General features: G+C 38.8%; 1 protein-coding gene and 1 pseudogene across 1 annotated transcript; both read right to left on the bottom strand.

Moving 5' to 3' along the window:
• Window positions 1-6,599: 6,599 nt before the first annotated feature.
• LOC138868751 (uncharacterized) lies at window positions 6,600-11,119 on the bottom strand. The gene is made up of 5 exons (XM_070146320.1): window positions 10,528-11,119; window positions 8,404-10,362; window positions 7,999-8,262; window positions 6,992-7,842; window positions 6,600-6,833 (listed from the first exon to the last, which is right to left on the bottom strand). Exons 1-5 carry the CDS (start codon window positions 11,117-11,119, stop codon window positions 6,600-6,602), a joined length of 3,900 nt encoding a protein of 1,299 aa, XP_070002421.1.
• A 3,072-nt stretch (window positions 11,120-14,191) lies between these two features.
• On the bottom strand, window positions 14,192-14,288 carry LOC138869924 (U6 spliceosomal RNA; annotated as a pseudogene).
• Window positions 14,289-14,696: the final 408 nt, after the last annotated feature.

Below are 14,696 nucleotides of genomic sequence, written 5' to 3'. Positions count from 1 at the left end.
GATGTTGCTCATCATCTGGCATAATTGGTACCACAAACTCCTGAGCTGGTGCAACCCAGCTGGGCTGGAGGTGCCTCCGGCGTCTGAAGCCCCTGCACAACCTACTCAAGTGTGCGAGCGGAGGGAGTCTGATTGCCTCCCCCGACCTGTAAAGTAGTTGCGGCTGTAGTGCCTGAAACCGCCTGAGCTAGGCCAGTGCAAACTGATAAGATCTGTGTCAAGGCCTCCTGAAACCCGAAATCACGATGGGCACAGCTGGTGCCTGAACTAGTGCTGCAGGAGAATCCACAACTGGAGCCTGATCCTGAGGTGGGGAAGCTGGTAGATCCACATGTGCTGCCCTCGCTGCTCTGCATCTACCACGGCCTCTGTTGGTGGCAGTTGGTGGCACTGGTGGTCGTCCACCCTGTTCGGTAGCGCGTGTCCTCACCATCTATGAGATAATAGAATAACAAAATTTTAGCACTCGGATCAACAAGTTCGCACGACAAGAATTTCAAGAATATGAAGTTTTTTTTCCTAAAGGTTCTACAGCCTCTCGAGGATAAATACAGACGTCTCCATACCGATCCGCGAGACTCTACTAAACCTTCTCATGACTCGTGAGACCTATGTAACCTAGGCTCTGATACCAACTTGTCACGGCCCTAACCCCGAACCTGGTCATGATGGTGCCTCTCGTGAAGACAAGGCCAGCCAACTAAACCCAATTCACTTGTTAAAGCCATTAAACAATATATAAGCAGTCTAAAACATGATATAGTGATAATAAGTAGTGGAAATACAACCCGACACAGCCCTAACCAGGGTGTCACAAGTCACAAGCATCTATGAGCCATAATACAAGTCTGCTAAAGTCATAAATACTACTAATGTTTGAAAAGGAACAAAAATGCTAGAGAAGTAGAGACATGGGGCTGCGGACGTCAACAACTACCTCGTAATCTCCGAAAGGCCCGCCTAGAACTAGAGGAAATCAGCACTCCGGAACGGAACCAGCAACGCCTGAATCTGCACACAGGGGTGCAGGGAGTAAAGTGAGTACTCCAACTCAGTGAGTAACAAAGGTAAATAATGACTGAAAGTAAGAAAACACGTAAGGCACAAGGCATTCTACAATAAAGTAGTAAAAATCATTCAAAAACAGTAAGCCAGTGAAAAGTCAAGTAAATCCTCTTTCAACAAGTAAACAAGTAATTAACAGGTAATTAAGAAAAAGCAAACAAATAGAAGTTCACCCCTCGGGCATAGTATCAGCAAAATTCGCCCCTTGGGCAACATCTCATAGCAGTACTAGCCCCTCGGGTTCAATCTCACATCACAATAGGTATCCGCGCTCACTGGGGGTGTACAGACTCCTGGAGGGGCCCCTTATGGCCCAAGCGCAATAACAAGTCATCTTGTGGCATTAAATCTAGGCCCTAGGCCTCATATCAATCAACCCACCTCGTGGCATACATATCTCAGGCTCTCGGCCTCATATCAGTATTAGTGTTTCCTCACAACATAAACCCTCGGCCTTACTCACTCAAAAATCATCACAAGCCTCTCAAGCAATAGTAAAACAGTGTTTCTTAGCCCAAACATCATTTAAAATATCATTTAAGTATTAAAACTGAGTAAACATGATTGAGTAGTAAAATAGTGGGAAATAACATGACTGAGCTCAAGTAATAAGTCAAAATAGTGAAGAAAATCAATAAATAGCCCCGGAGGGTTCAAATAGTTGGCTCTAGGCCCAAATATGGCATTCAGCCCAAATAATGATGATAGCAAATAGTTTTCAATCAAATATGCGGTAAAATCATCAATCGGGACAGACCAAGTCACAATCCCAAATAGTACATGACCCCATGCTCATCATCAAGCATGTGTCTCACCTCAACATAGCACTACGATATGCAAATCCGGGGTTTCAAACCCTCAGGACATCATTTACAATAATTACTCACCTTGAACCGGCTAAATCTCAAGCTCGTGACGCCTTTGCCCCTCGAATCGGCCTCCACGCGCGTTGAATCTATCCAAAATCAGAACAAGGACGTCAAAATATGCTAAGGGAACAGAGCCCAAGCGAAAACAATCAATAAAGGGCACAAATTCCGAAATTAGCAAAACCCGAGCCCCGGGCCCACTTATCGAAATTCAGAAATTTTTACATCATTAGATTCCTTATATCACCACGAGTTTATACATATCAAAAGTTCTCGAATCCGACCCCAAATGGTCCTCCAAATCCCCAATCAAAAGTCCCGTTTCTCAAGCCCTAGTTCTTCAATTTTAGACTTAGCTTTCATGATTTTCTAGGTGGAATTCACATAATAATCAAGTTTTTAGTCCAAGAATCTTACCTCCCAACGATTCCCCATGAATCCCTCTTCAATTTCCTTCAAAAATCTCCAAAAACGAGCAGTTATGGGTGAAATAAGCCCAAAAATCGCGAACAAGACAACTTACAAACATTCTGCCAAGGCCTATATTTCCTTCTTCGCGAACGCGGTCAAACCCACGCGTTTGCGAAGCATAAACTCGCGTTGACCAACTTTTCCTCTATGCAAACCCATAATGGCCATCGCGAACGCGATGCTTCGTCCACCTTAACCTTCGTGAACGGGTTCACTCATCCGCGAACGCGAAGAACACTGGACCTTGAACCCATCTGACCCAATTTCCTCTACGCGATCGCGAAGACCTTCTCGCGAACGCAATGCACCACTTGCCAGCCCTCCACGAACATGAAGCCCTTCTCGTGAATGCGAAGGCTTAATTCTTGCCTTCCTCAACTGCCTTTTCGCGAATACGAGGCTCCACTCACGAACGCGAAGGGTAAAATCCCTGCAACAGCTGAACGACATTTTCTGCAATCTTTTCCAACTTCAAATGATCCGATTGACCACCCGAAACTCACCCGAGGCCCCCAGTACCTCAACCAAAGGCACCAACACATCCTAAAATCTCGTTCAAACTTGTTCCAATCATCAAAACACCTCAAACAATATCAAATCACCCAAAACACATCGGATTCAAGCCTAAGTTTCTAAAATCTTCCGAAATACGCTTTTGATTAAAAACCCAACCAAACCACGTTCGAATGACCTGAAATTTTACACACACATCCCAAATGACACAACGAAGCTATTGCAACTCTCAAAATTCAATTCCGACCCCTATATCAAAATCTCGCCTATCAACCGTAAATCGCCAAAATATCAACTTCGCCAATTCAAGCCTAATTCTACTCCGAACTCCAAAACCCATTTCGATCACACTCCTAAGTCATAAATCACCTCCCGAAGTTAACCGAACCATCGGAACTCATATCCGAGCCCTCTAATACATAATTCAACATCCGGTTGACTTTTCCAACTTAAACCTTCTTAAAAGAGACTAAGTGTCTCATACCTTATCAAAACCACTCCGGTTCAATCCGACCAACCCGATACCGTAAAATACGGATAACGAAGCATAAAAAAGCAAAAATGGGGATAACGGAGCGGCAACTCATGAGACGATTGGTGGGTTCGGATGACGGGAACCTAAAGTGGAAGATCAATACATAATCTGGCATAATAATCCCTAATCGTAGAGGATGTGCACGCATCTACTTTTAATAACTTTTCAATGGTATTTCCAATTTTTGCTAGGATAATAACATCATAAAATTCGATTGGTAACTAGGTAGACGAATCCATACGGCTGCGAGGGAGCTTTTTACTTTCATTGCCACAAAGTTTGGCTTCCATCTTTGGATTGAGAGAACATGACCAATTATGAACCATGGGCCATTGTTTAGAACTCTTACCATGTGTTCCTCGCATTTGAATTTTGTTATGTAATAGTCTGCTCCCAAGTCGATTAGCGGAAAATTTTACATGATTTTCCAAGCTTCTTGAATTTTTCTTTTGAGAATATGATGTTGGATTTTTTTGCCATGGAGTTTGATAATATGAGAATATTTCCATGGTTGATATATATGAGAAGTTTTATTTTGTGTCTCATACAACTGACACTAGTTGTATGAGGCTTCTTTTTGTCTCACAAATTTGTGGACCACAATCTTACACTTCTGGGTCCACAGAAATCTGGGTCCACAAAACTGTGAGACAAAAAAGTTGCCTCATACAACTAGTGTCAGTTGTATGAGACACAAAATAAAATTTTTCGATATATACCCTCATGGTCTTTCTCCGTCAAGTGAATTCTCTGTTCTTCAATAGAATTGGAGTCTATGGATAGTGGGTTTGTTTTTTGGGGTTTTGTAGTTGTACCAACGTATGTAGGGGTATCAACAATTATAGCAGAGTGTTGTACTCCTTCAATTAATTTGTCTTTAAAGCTCAGGACTTCTTTGCTTAGGATTCTAGTTTCTATATCCGGTGGTTTAGGGGGAATATGCAGAATTTGGTTGACTGGTTCCATTTCAGTTGGCTTTTGTCATTGAAGGGATGAAGATTTGGTTTTTTTTTTGGCAATCCACTAGGCAAGTGCCTAGGGCTAGTTTTTTATTAATAACAAAAAACAAAATATATCAATTAGGAAAAGTACAAATAAGGGGGACAATAGCAGCGGTATTGTTACCCATATAACACAAACCGGGCTAACCTTACTGTACTAATCCTATTAACGCTTGTCAAAAAACAAACTGAGTGACAGGTGGTCTAACTGTATGAAAGAAATAAATTTTGACTCGTACATAACACCTATTATCAATATCGAGTAAGTTCAACATTGATATCACATATGATCTAAAATAATAATTGAAACTAAGAACTAGTCCTAGGTAATAAAACCTAAAATAGGTCCAGATATGTATCTTCAGTTGATTGCACCCAGTAGCCACTATCCAGAACTTATGACGTTCAAGACCCTCGTGCCTTCGATCATTGTTTATCCCTTGCATTTTGTTCATTATTGAACTGATTTCTAGTGATATCCTTACATGTGCTTCATCCTGCTTTGTCCTTCTACCTTGTTGTGTTGATATGTCAGCCCATTGTGGTTGATAATTACCCGAATGTTGCAGATAACCTTGCCACATGACCTACTCCATTGTATAAATTTGGACCTCTTTTTTGTGATTGTACCACATGTTCCCAGCTGGACTCCTTGTATAGTCTGTTAACTGTATTGTTGTAGTTGAAATCTGCTTCAGGGGGAAGTTCCACAACACATCCCAGTTACTCATAAATCCTTGCCAAAACCTGCCTCTCGTGCCCAAAGCTGCCCGTATGAGTGTGTTGTTTTTGCCTTTCTTTTCTTGTATTGTCTCACTCCTGTAGACTATTGTATAACAATCAATCACACAATATATATATTCCTGCATTTTCAAATGATTCATCCACATGATACTCATTTTGGCCATAAATTTGCTGATTTTCCAGTTTTGCGATGTAATCCTACTCAAACCTCTCATGCTTGTGCTTGTCTCTTTTCCTTCCTCACGGGATTGAGCACGTAGTGCTAATACCACCCAATAAAGTCGTATTAGGAGACAAGGCATGAGTATATTAACATTTCCTGTAAAAAAGAAAACATGGTTAGTGAAAACATCTGTCAGTACCCTCTCTTCTTTACAGATTCGATGATATTGACTGTTAGTATTGCCCAACTCCCTCTCAACTACCCATTCCTTGTTCTTTGCTTCCATATTCCCCTTCATTGCTTTGTCAAACTCATAGCTGCTCCAAACTTCCCTCAGAGCTATCTCGATTCCACAATAGTTTGTTGCATTAAGAGATACTGTTGCATTAGCATTCCTGCATTGTGCATGTTCATTATAGCTGCCCACACAAATAGTAGACTTTTTTGTTCTATTATTTCCAGATATTATTTGTGGAGAATGATATTTGCAGCCAAAAGCATTCTTGAAAGTCTCAAAAAATTGGGTCGTGTATGTTGTATTGTGTCCCACGCACATGTCTTCTGCTGATATGCCCAAACTTTGCCCCATTCTTTTGACCAAATTAATCTCTCTAGTGCCCTCATCTAAAATCCCAATGGTCCAGATATCACTTTGGGCCATGCTCCCTGTTAATGGCATGTACACTTGTTTGTTTAAAGGCATTATTTCCTCCTCCCAAAGGGGTCCAATGTTGTTAGTTTCCCTACGAAGAAGGCGTGCCTTAGAGAAAACCAAAGCTTTTAACCAAAAGCAACGCAAACGTTCCTCTGGCCAACTGAACATTATCAGACATTTGACTATCTTTTGTCCAGTTGTCTTGGATATCATGTGAGGCCTGTGTAAAGCTGCATATGAGACTGAGCCATTCCATAGAGATTCCCAGTTTTCGTTTCTAAGTCTCGCCATCTCCAATTGAAACATGCTTGCTCCTCATGCCTCATGAAAATTATTCAGCCCATTTTTAGAGCCAAAAAAGTTGTTTCTTTCATCCATTGATCTCTGTGCTCTCCCCCATATGAACCAGCCTTGCATACTTAAGAAGCATACTGTCCCATATTTCAAGTAGGTGTGATGACCAGCCCATCTTTTAAGAATTATGTTCCCAAGCTTTATTCTTGAACTTGACAAAAGTGCATATACAGTATCAAAATCTGTGTCGATATCCATGTGCAGTTGAACATCGAACAGTATTACCACTTCATAACTTCTTGTGTTTTGCTTTTAGTGTCCTTCTAGTTGATTGAATGCATAGCATTGATACTACCATCTGTAGTTCTTCAGTAAGGTAAGACATTATCATATACATCTTTCCAGATTGACAACCAATCCCAGCATTTTCAGAAGTACTGCTAGCAGAAGAAGAGAGACTAGATAGATATCTTCTTGTTTGGCCGGCATCAGCAATAAGCATCTCAACACCAATTATACAATTCTAAAATTCTGCAGATTCCTCAGTGTCTTTAATAAATCGAGCCTTCGTAGCAAGAAACACCAGAACTCCTTCTCTGTCTGCCAGTAATAGTATATTATGTGATCTGAGTTTGGTAATAGCACCGATCCCCTTTGTTGCATCCTTTAGCTCCTTGAAACCTTCACTCTGATATACGGGCATTGTGATTTATCTTCATTTACTATCTTCCTGCTTTGATTGTCCAGATCTCTAAAATGATACGCTTCAATAGGACCAAAATCCAATGTATAGTTTGCTAGGTGATCTGCCAGCTTGTTCCCTTCTCTGAAAACATGTGATATTCTTAGGTTGCATCTCTCCTTCAATCTCCTTATTTCCTCCACTTGTTCCACAATATTTGGAGGTTTCCATATGCCATCTATTATATTTTTCAGTAACAACGAGTCAGTTTGTAGCCATATGTTAGAGTAATTCAATGACCTGCATATTCTCAATGCCTCCACCATTGCTTCAGCTTCAGCTTCATTGTTTGAGCCCTCATTAATTTCCCTACCTGCAACATACTGAACATCACCATATTCATCTCTCAAGCACACCCCAATCGAACTTCTTCCCGGATTGCCTCTAGATGCACCATCAGTATTAGCTTTAATCCAACCTTCCAATGGAAACTCCCAAAGCACTTTCTCAAATTTCAGCTTAGGAGTATAATTCTCAAGCACCAATAACATATCCTGCCATTTATGAGGAACATGCAGTCCTGGTTTTCTCAGTTTTATCAGTGATTGTAATTTGTTGGACACCTGATAAATAACCCGACTAACAGATACAACTTCACCATGTTTTAAGCTATTTCTCCTTTTCCATAATTCCCAACAGATAAACGAAGGTAGGGCTTGTAGTATTGGTTTAATTCTTGGCAGTACAGGTGTTGTCCAGCACTTTGTTATTGCCTGATGCAAACTCAGTCCCTCTGTTGCTATTCTTGCCCTGTTTAGAAAAAAATTCCACACTGTCCTTGCTGCATTTGCTGTATAGAATAGGTGTGTTAGTGTTTCTTCATTTGGTTATGCACAACACCAACACTTAGATACCATTGAATAGCCTAATCTGCGCATGAAGTCATCAAGAGGCAGCTTTTCTCTCCATATTTTCCACATAAAGAAAGCAATTTTAAAAGGCATACCTTTTACGCAAATCAAACAATATGCTCTTCTAGGATCCTCCCTCCTCCTTAAATAATCCCATGCTGACTTTACAGTGAAATTACCCTTTGTTTCTAGCATCCAAAAAGGAACATCTAAATCATTAGATATAACTGGAGGCTTAACTCTCTCAATTATATGTGTTGCAAACTCCTCTGGTAAGACCTCCAATAGCCTTTCCACATTCCATCGACCATCCTCACCCACATCACTAACATTGTGTATATTATCATCAATCGCAAAATCTGCAGGAACAAGAAAGTATAAAGCACCCAGCCCTGTCTAATTGTCATACTAGAATAATGATGAGCCCATTCTAGGTTGCCAGAAAATTTGATGTTCAATTAATTCTCTGCATTCAATCATTTTCCTCCAGACATGAGAACCTCCCTTCCAGGGCACTACCACAGAATTCATTTTTTTACAATATTTCTGGCTCATAAAGGAACTCCAAAGGCTTGGTTTAGTCCTGAAAATCCACCAAAGCTTGCAGAAAAGTGCCTTAGCTACGTCATGTAGAGATCTAAATCCAATGCCTCCTTCTTCATATGGCATACACAGATTGGTCCAAGAAGCCCAGTGCCTACTAGTACTACCCACAGAACTACTCCAAAAGAATTGTGCAAACATTTTATGAAGCTTGTTAATAACATAGTTAGGAGGATTGACAGCGGATAACAAGTGAATGGGCATGCTCTGTAAGACATTAGTTATTAAGACTGCTCTACCCCCAATGGATAGAAGTTTACCTTTCCAGCTTTGCAATTTGTCAAGGACTTTGGTCAGCAATCCTTGATAGTGTTCCATCTTCCTCCTAGCATAGAAATTTGGGCATCCCAGATAGGTGAAGGGGAAGTCATGCCTACCAATTCCAGTAGTCCTCTCTACTTTCCTTACTACTTCTTGATCTACCAAGTAATGAATATATACAGCAAATTTACCTTTATTAACCCGCTGGCCTGATGCATTTTCATATACTTGTAGGATCTCCATGATGAGTCGAAGAGAAGTTGCATCAGAAGAACTGAAGATTATGGTGTCATCTGCGTATGCAAGATGATTGATTTTTGGGCTCCATTTAGGCATTCCAAAGCCATAAAAGTACAGGTTTGTATGCAGAGAATTCAATCCCCTTGACAAAGCTTCAGCAACCAGAATAAAAAGTGTCGGAGACAATGGATCCCCTTGATTTACTCCCCTCGATAATTTGAAAAAACCATGTGGCTGTCCATTTATTAGAACTGAATACCAATTATTTCCAACCAAATCAAATACCAATCCAATAAACCTTTCAGAGAATCCCATTTTCCTCAGCACTTTAGTAAGAAATAACCATGACAACCTATCATATGCTTTCGTCATATCGAGTTTGATCACAACATTAGGACCAGCTTTAGTTCTGAGCCTCATATCTGTGACTATCTCCTGAGTTAACAAAACATTTTTCACTATGCTTCTATCATTCACAAACCCTGCTTGCTCCTCTGATATTAATACTGGTAATATGCCCACCATTCTGTCATGAACTACTCTTGAAAATATCTTGTTGACGGAATTGCTAAGACTTATCGGGCGTAAGTCTGAAAAGGTACTGACTTCTTTCTTTTTTGGTAACAGGACTAAATTTGTGTGGGTCACACTTTTGGGAAGTTGTTGTCCACAGAAGAAGGATAATACCATCTGCACAATGTCTTCACCTATAATCTCCCAGCAAGATTGGTAGAATAGTCCAGTAAAACCATCTGGCCCTCCTGCTGTATCTCCATTCAACCCAAAAACTGCATGCTTGATTTCCTCTCGAGTGGGATTGCTGTTTAGCTTCTCATTTTGCTCCATAGTTATCATGGATGGGATATGATCAATTATGTGAAAAGTTGTTGGAATTGTATCTTCCCTGAATTGCTCCTGGTAGAATTTTACTACTTCTGTTGCAATTTGATCTTCCTCTTCCACCCAATTTCCAAGATTGTCTTGAATTCTGGTGAGTTTTAACCTTTTCCTTCTTCCATTAACTTGCGCATGAAAAAATCTTGTGTTTCTATCACCATCCTTAAACCAAGCCATTCCGGCCTTTTGTCTCCAAAATTGTTCTTCCAATGCCAAGTATTTTATCATTTCAGCTTGAACCTTATGCAACTTTTGTCTGTTCATTTGAGTAGGAGAAAGCTCAAATTGTCTTTCATGAACTAGGACCACTTCTTCTAGGCTAGCAATTTTCTGAAAAATATCTCCATAAGTAGCTTTACTCCAAGTAGACAAGGCTTTCTTAAGTTTCTTTAATTTATGATTAAAGGACACAAAAGGATTAGCAGCAAAGTCAGCCTTCCAATTTTCCTTTACCAAATCTTTGAATGATGCATGTTATACCCAGAAGTTAAGAAATCTGAATGATTTCTTGATAGTGAGAGACTCAGTATCACATTTTAATAGCATAGGACAATGGTCAGATCCAATTTTAGACAAATGTGACACCTCCAAACCTGGGAAAGTCTGTTAAAATTCTATGTTACCAAGACATCTATCCAGCCGCTTGAAAATACAGTCTTCCTCTGATCTACCATTCCACCATGTGTAAATGCTCCCTTTGAAGCCCAAATCAGTCAAATTGCAGGTATTGATGCAGTGCCTAAAATCATCAACCTCATTTAATGATACAGGTAATCCACCAAATTTCTCCTCCTCATCCCAAATTACATTAAAATCACCTCCCACAAGCCATGGTACTGTCATGTCAGAAGCCATTGCATAGAGTGAATTCCACAATTCTATTCTTTCGATAACATCACATTTTGCATATACCAATGTGAGAGTGAGCTCGACATGTGTTTCTGTATGGAATAATCTCAGTGTAATCTGCTGTGTCGTGTTATACAAAATATCCACATCAAAAACTTCATCAATGAAAGCCCAAATTTTGTTTGAGACATTCACTACTGCTTGGGCCAAGCCTATCCGTCTTCTGTAGTTTTCCATCTTGTTAGATTGTTGCATAGGTTCAAGAATCCCTATAAATTCAAAGTGATGTTGTCTATGCATTGTGATCAATCTTTCAAATGCCTGCATTGTATTAACAGACCTCACATTCCATATAATTGCCTTCATCATTGATCTTTGGATTTAGAAAGTGTTCTTCTAGTTTGTATACCTCCTACTGGAACTATGACGGTTTCTTTTGCTTGTTTTTTCTTTCCTTTAGCTGCAGATTTCACCCGCTCAATGTGCCTAGGTGATAAATCACCTTGCTTAGCCACATTGAGGAAGTTTTGTGTTGTTGACTCCTCATCCAAATCCCTATTTGTCTGATCAATTAGTAAGTCAATTTTCTTTGTATTTTCAGAAAAAATTATATTTGTACTTCTCTTCACATTATTCAGCTTTTTATTTGCAGAGCTGTTTACATGTTGTAGTTGGCCAGAGTTCAATGTAACAGTATCCTTTTCTGCATTCTGCACAGCAACCTTCACAGTTGTTTCTTGCTTACCTGGATCCTTAGCAGTGTTTTTTGTTTTAGCAGTACTATCTTCTGCACTCTCTTGTTTTGATTTATTCTGCTCAGACTTGTTGATACCTGCTATTGTTCCACCAGGGTCCTCATCATTACACAATCCTGCTTTATCAGGGATTAATTCTGCACTTGGAGAAATCTGGATTTCAGCATTTTGTGTCTCTTTGTTTTTGGCGTTTACACTTTGATCCTCTTCGTTGTTTGTTTCCCCTCCTGTTTCCTTGTCGCTTGCCATTCCATCTGGAATTTCTCCCTCTGATGCATCTTCCTCGGGTTGGTTTGACCACAATTTATTTTCATTCCACTTTATTTTATCAATGCTTTTAAAAAGTTCAAAATCAGTATCTTCCACTTGGTCATTGTCACTGGTTATCTCTTCTTCCTGCCTTGTTATTGCATCAGTTGTATTTACTTTGTCTGCATTTTGGGCCAACTCTACATCTACCCTTGTGTCTTGTGATGGGATCTCTTGACATGAGGTGTTTACACCTACCACACTATTAGGATAATTTTTCTTTACCCAAGCGGCTGTCGATTCCCCATTGCTAACATCTTTTGTTCTAAATGCTGCAGGATTAAATGACTGGACTGTATGATTCATTCCTTTTCCACCTCCAGAAGCATTACAGCTGTTACCAGCGATAGAAGCTACAGTCGCATTATTGTTTGGATTAAAAGCATGAGCAGCTGGGTTCAAATTTCCAGTTGAAGCATTATCCTTAGTGAGAGGCGAGAGGAAATATTTTAGAGAGAGAAGTTTCTCGAATACTAATTAATGCGATATACTTTTGTCTAGTGGTGTACATGGACCAGGTAAAAACCGAAACAAACCAACTATATCGGTTTGAATTGGTTCAGTTTTGTCGGATTTTTTGGGTTTTTTTGTTACATGAATATTATTTCAATCTTACTTTGTTAAAATTATAGATAAGACTTTGATAAGTGAATATATGTTTAGTAAATATGGAAAAAATTGACAAACATATGACCTATAAATATATTCTAATGGGAGAATTTTTTTAGTAACACATGATAGTTATTTTCTTAGTCGTCTAACAATAATTTTTCGTTAATTTACGCTTTCAAGGTTAATACATGAGAGAATCCCAAATATTTCTACATTTTATAAAGAAAATTCACTATAAAATCTTAAAAATATAAATAAAATTTATATATTTATATGACGGTTTGGTTCGGGTTTCTTTACTCAATACCAAACCTAGTCGAATTTTTTAATCGGTTTGGTTTGATTTTTCGGTTTGGTGTGATTTTCCGGTTCGGTTTGAACACCCCTACTTTTGCCAGTACAGATTTTCTTTAGTGCTACTATTTGTTTATTTCTTTTCATTTCCTCTTCTTTCACGTCTTACATGTTCACTATTGTGCTGGACCTTCTCATGATAAAATAAAATTTAGGTTTCATCATTTAAAACTGGAGACACCATTAACTAGAAATTTAGTCAAAAAAAGTTGCTTACACCTTGTATCTAACATAATTACACTCCCTTTGGCCCAAAAAGATAGACAGGTTAAGATAACAACACCAACGCCGTCTAAATGTGAAGAGTAAATAAGAATATAGCAGTTAAAAAGCCCTTATTATTAATAATTTCTTAAAAGATGTGTAAAAGATGAATATGACAACTAAATGGACCGAAAGGAGTACAATAGACGTATTACATATTACAATTTTGTGTAATAAAAACCAGTGTGTTCGGTCAATTATATATTTAATTTGTTAGTATATGGATCTGCTGTGAGGAGCAAGAAACTCGAGAACAAATAGAAACACATATTAGCGAGAAGAATTGAACTCAATAAAAGGATGAAGGCACGAGCATTATCTTAAAAATCATAACCAAGGAATCTCATGCATTCGCAAGCAATTTATAAGTTGTTGATTCACTTTATTAGAATACAATTAATTGTCTTCTCATTTTTCGATCTATTTTCTGGGAATCAGGATTGGATATCCCACGAATTGCATAACTATTAATATGTTACCACACTGGGAAAAGTAATTCGAGGGAAGTCAAGGAACTTAATGGCAAGGAACTTAATGGCAAGTATCTCAGAAAAGACTATTATCTCTAGCTTTTATACAACTTAAGTCAGCAATTCGAAAAAGTAAAACAGTCTAAACACTGGAATATCGTCAAACATAAACAAACAACATGATAAATACCTTTTTTTAACATCCTTTTACATGTCATAGGTGTTATAATAACAACTAAGCATACAAAAATATCATATGAGAATGCTCCTTCTTCATTGTCTTTGCTGCAAAAAATATTTCTTTATTAAGCAAAAGGGGACGATTTTTTTTTCAATGACATGAATGAGAAAGAAATTTGAGAAAAGCTAACTGCGCAGTAACATACCCCCTAACATGTACACTTGGCTTAGAAATTAGTAGGTACGTTCACAACGATTTAGACAGGTTTTCCTCAATATTCAAGATTACAGCAGGATGAAGAAAAGACATTGCAGAAAAAAGTGGCTCAATGTAGAAGTAGAATAGATCTATAAAAATTGGTTGATTCTACATACCAAACAACAACAGCAACCTGCATGGTCGTTAGTTTGTGGATTGGGGGTTGCGTAAAGAGGGATACCGAGGAAAGGCAAAAATTTATTGGAACGGAGCATCACCGCGGTGACGGGGCAAAAAAAATTTGGATCATTCCTCGATTTGTGCGTGTCATCCTTGCACGGGGTCATGCTAATTTTCTCAATATCGTTCCGATAAATCCGAAGGGACAAACCTTATTGCTTCTCTACGGTTTTTAGGGAGCTCCAAAACTCTTTCTGACTCCGATGAGGGACAATGTAAAAGAACTTAAATATCGTTTTGGGCCCTGAAGTTTGAAAACTGAATATTTCTTCCTACTTTAAGAAAGTTTGTTTTGAAAACCCCCCTCCCTCTCCCCCCAATGTATTCATTTACACGATAAAGTTCCCTCTGCACTTCAAATTTACCCTCTTTCTTGCATTATTTGTTAACCCACAAAAGTTTTAGAAATGTTGTCCTTTGCTATATGAATAGGTGCTTGAATTACATTAAGGTCAAATGGTTTGTTATCACCAAATAATTTTGTGGGTCTTTACAAATTTATTTTTAGAAGATTTATTTTTATATATAAAAGATATATCTTAATATAAGAGATCTAAAAA

The sequence above is a fragment of the Nicotiana sylvestris genome, chromosome 5 (assembly GCF_000393655.2).
Source record: "Nicotiana sylvestris chromosome 5, ASM39365v2, whole genome shotgun sequence".
Classification (NCBI taxonomy): Eukaryota; Viridiplantae; Streptophyta; class Magnoliopsida; order Solanales; family Solanaceae; genus Nicotiana; species Nicotiana sylvestris.
The sequence above is the reverse complement of the archived record's forward strand: the minus strand, read 5'-3'. Positions and strand labels throughout refer to the sequence as shown.

Coding starts and splice junctions, on each gene's coding strand:
- LOC138868751 (XM_070146320.1), bottom strand. CDS start 11,119: ATGAAGGCAATTATATGGAATGTGAGGTCTGTTAATACAATGCAGGCA. Junction 10,363..10,527: donor GCGGCTGGATAGATGTCTTG/GTAACATAGAAT, acceptor CATCATTCAAAG/ATTTGGTAAAGGAAAATTGG. Junction 8,263..8,403: donor GGTAGTGCCCTGGAAGGGAG/GTTCTCATGTCT, acceptor TTGTTCCTGCAG/ATTTTGCGATTGATGATAAT.